This window comes from Penaeus chinensis, chromosome 2 (assembly GCF_019202785.1).
Source record: "Penaeus chinensis breed Huanghai No. 1 chromosome 2, ASM1920278v2, whole genome shotgun sequence".
Taxonomy (NCBI): domain Eukaryota; kingdom Metazoa; phylum Arthropoda; class Malacostraca; order Decapoda; family Penaeidae; genus Penaeus; species Penaeus chinensis.
In genome coordinates, this window is record NC_061820.1 from 6295724 (window position 1) to 6298223 (window position 2500).

At 47.8% G+C, this 2500-nt stretch overlaps 1 protein-coding gene across 1 annotated transcript in view; it reads right to left on the reverse strand.

The window, feature by feature from the left end:
• Nucleotides 1-2500, reverse strand: part of LOC125031281 — an 18666-nt gene that overhangs the window by 3408 nt on the left and 12758 nt on the right. Inside the window, exons 4-10 of the mRNA XM_047621950.1 lie at nucleotides 2396-2500; nucleotides 1847-2084; nucleotides 1566-1660; nucleotides 1180-1290; nucleotides 935-989; nucleotides 503-649; nucleotides 6-169 (exon numbers count right to left, since the gene is read on the reverse strand). The exon at nucleotides 2396-2500 is cut by the window's right edge and continues 16 nt beyond it. Of these exons, the coding sequence (XP_047477906.1) occupies nucleotides 6-169; nucleotides 503-649; nucleotides 935-989; nucleotides 1180-1290; nucleotides 1566-1660; nucleotides 1847-2084; nucleotides 2396-2500 (915 nt within the window). The remainder of the gene's footprint in view (nucleotides 1-5; nucleotides 170-502; nucleotides 650-934; nucleotides 990-1179; nucleotides 1291-1565; nucleotides 1661-1846; nucleotides 2085-2395) is intronic.

Below are 2500 nucleotides of genomic sequence, written 5' to 3' on the forward strand. Positions count from 1 at the left end.
GGGACGGTGGGCGGAGCTTCGGCGAAGGAGAAGTTCGTGGGCAGGTACTGGAGAATTGCGTACTGCTGAAGGTGGCCACAGTCGTTCCCTCCCTGCACGCGCACCCAGAAGACTCCGCCGTCAGAGGATGTCTGTTGCTCCGCAGCGATCAGCACGTCGTATCTCTCTCCTGGGAGGGAGAGGGAGAAGAAAGGCGTTGAGTTGAGAATTATTATCTTTCATGCGTCCGTTTTTGGTGCTGTGTGGAATGGGAAGAAGGGGACTAGACAGAAAATTAGATTTTGTTTAAATTGGGGAATGGAAGAGTAGTTTTTAGGAGGCAAGAAAGCCATAAAGTCAAACCGTAATGTTTTCTTCCAGTAATTTAGGAATGAGAGGAAGAAGGGGCTGGCCGACGAATACCTGACCTGATCGTAGAATTCCGATTAAGCAAGTTGATTAATCAACCGAGCTGAGCTATAAGTAACGATGACTGACGAGCGCTTGATCTCCGATGAATTACCTGGATAGATGAGCAGCGAGGTGGTGTTCATGGGCGACACAAGGCTGCCGTCTGCCGCGAGGAGAACGAAGTCGTGGCTGTCCACCGTCACCGTCACGGGGCAGTTGGTCACCGCGGCGTTGATGACCCGCATGCGGTAGCGGGTGTCTGGGGGAGGGGGAGGGGGGAGAAGCGTTGATTGTGGGTGGGCGGGACTTCTCTTGTGTATCATTCGTTCGTTCTCGTTCTTTCTGGATGTTTATATAGTCTCTCTCTCTCTCTCTCTTTCTCTTTCTTTCTGCCTCACACACACATATATAAATCAACCAACCCATCTGTCTACTTATGTGTATATCCATGTATATATCAATCTATCTATCTCTCTCTCTATATATGCTATATTTATATTTAAAAAATCCCTCTCCGTTGCAAGCATTTAATAGTCTGTCTTACTATTGGCCACTATGAATTTTGAGTATGGAACTCGAGCGACTTCATCCGCGTCGTGCTGGAATACAAGACACATATTATAAACAACAACGAACCTCTTGTCACATCGTTAACTGTATATATGATATACATAATATATATCTAAGTCCATATGATGAATCGCATTTTCGTTAAGACGATGATAAAAAAGGACTCTACAAAGTCATATGTTCCTTAAAACGGCATTCAAGGTCGCGTATATAGAGTACCTTCTGGGGACCGCGGCCGTTGATCAGGATGGACTGGGGTTTGGCCTCCTGGTTGCTGTGCTGACGGAGGACATACTTGGACTGCGTCGAGGAGTGGAACCAGTCATTGATCTGGAAATCAAGGTCTTGTATGATGTACCCTTCCTAATGTGCTGCATTGTTGTCTATTTTTGTTCGTTTGTGATGTGTGGTAATAGAAGTTCACGCCGTTGCATGTTTGTGTTTGCCAAGTTTATCATATACTCTATGTGAATATCTGCAACACTTAGCCTACAGCTGTATTTTCTATGCTAAAAGCATTTGTGAGCACCACCATCCTACGTGTGTGTGTGTGGGGGGGGGGGGGGTGCATGCATATGCATACACAATTATAACGGAGCTCATACCGTCATGATATGTTGTGCCAATTTCTGGTAAGGATCATTTTCATGTGACTCGTACACAATGAGTGGGCCGAATACACCGTCGCCGCGTTCAAGACCTGCGAATGCATATGTACTTATTTAGAATTCGACATTTTTTAGGCTTCGAGACAATTGTAGAGACAGGTATTTTCTAGATTTGTAGAAAATTGCAATATTCACGATCACGGTTTCATTATTGCGTAAATTATGAATTCGTCTGACTCTTAGTTCGAACCCAAAATCATGTTCCGATTCCTCCTCACCTGTCTGCGCGTGCCAGAAGTGAGTGCCGGGATTGGAAGCGATGAAGGAGTACCTGAAGCCGGACGAGGGACCCACTGGGCACTGCGTGATGCCCGGGGTGCCGTCCATGAAGGGCGTCTTCTCGGCTCGGGGCACGGCGAGGGAGGGGCCCATCGTGAGACCGTGCCAGTGGAGAGTGACGGCTGTGGACGGCATGTCGTTCAGGACGTCCACGAGAACCTTGTCGCCGACGCACACCTGGAAGGGGATTGTGAACCCTTTGGTGAAGATCTTTGTCGCGTTGGCAGCTTAAGATTACTGGGCGGATTGGTGGTAGGGAACAGAGAGGGAAATCAAGGAATCATGGACGTTTTCATGTAGCATTTCTTGTCAAAGTAAGCATGCATTTTCAGAGATTGCAAACATTTTTCTCCCGGCATGCGTACAGACCTTCATGTATCGCTTCAATCAACCAACCAATTTCGGTTTCCTTCTCCTTCGCACGTTTAAAAAATATTACACCACAATTCTAAAAACGACGTAGAGGAACAAAAAGCAGGAAAGCTCACCTGAATAGACGGTCCTGGAATGCCCTTGTTCACCGCCGTGACCATCCTGCGCGTCCCGTCCCCGGCCACGCACTCGGGTCGGTCGCAGTCTGTGGCGTTGCTGGG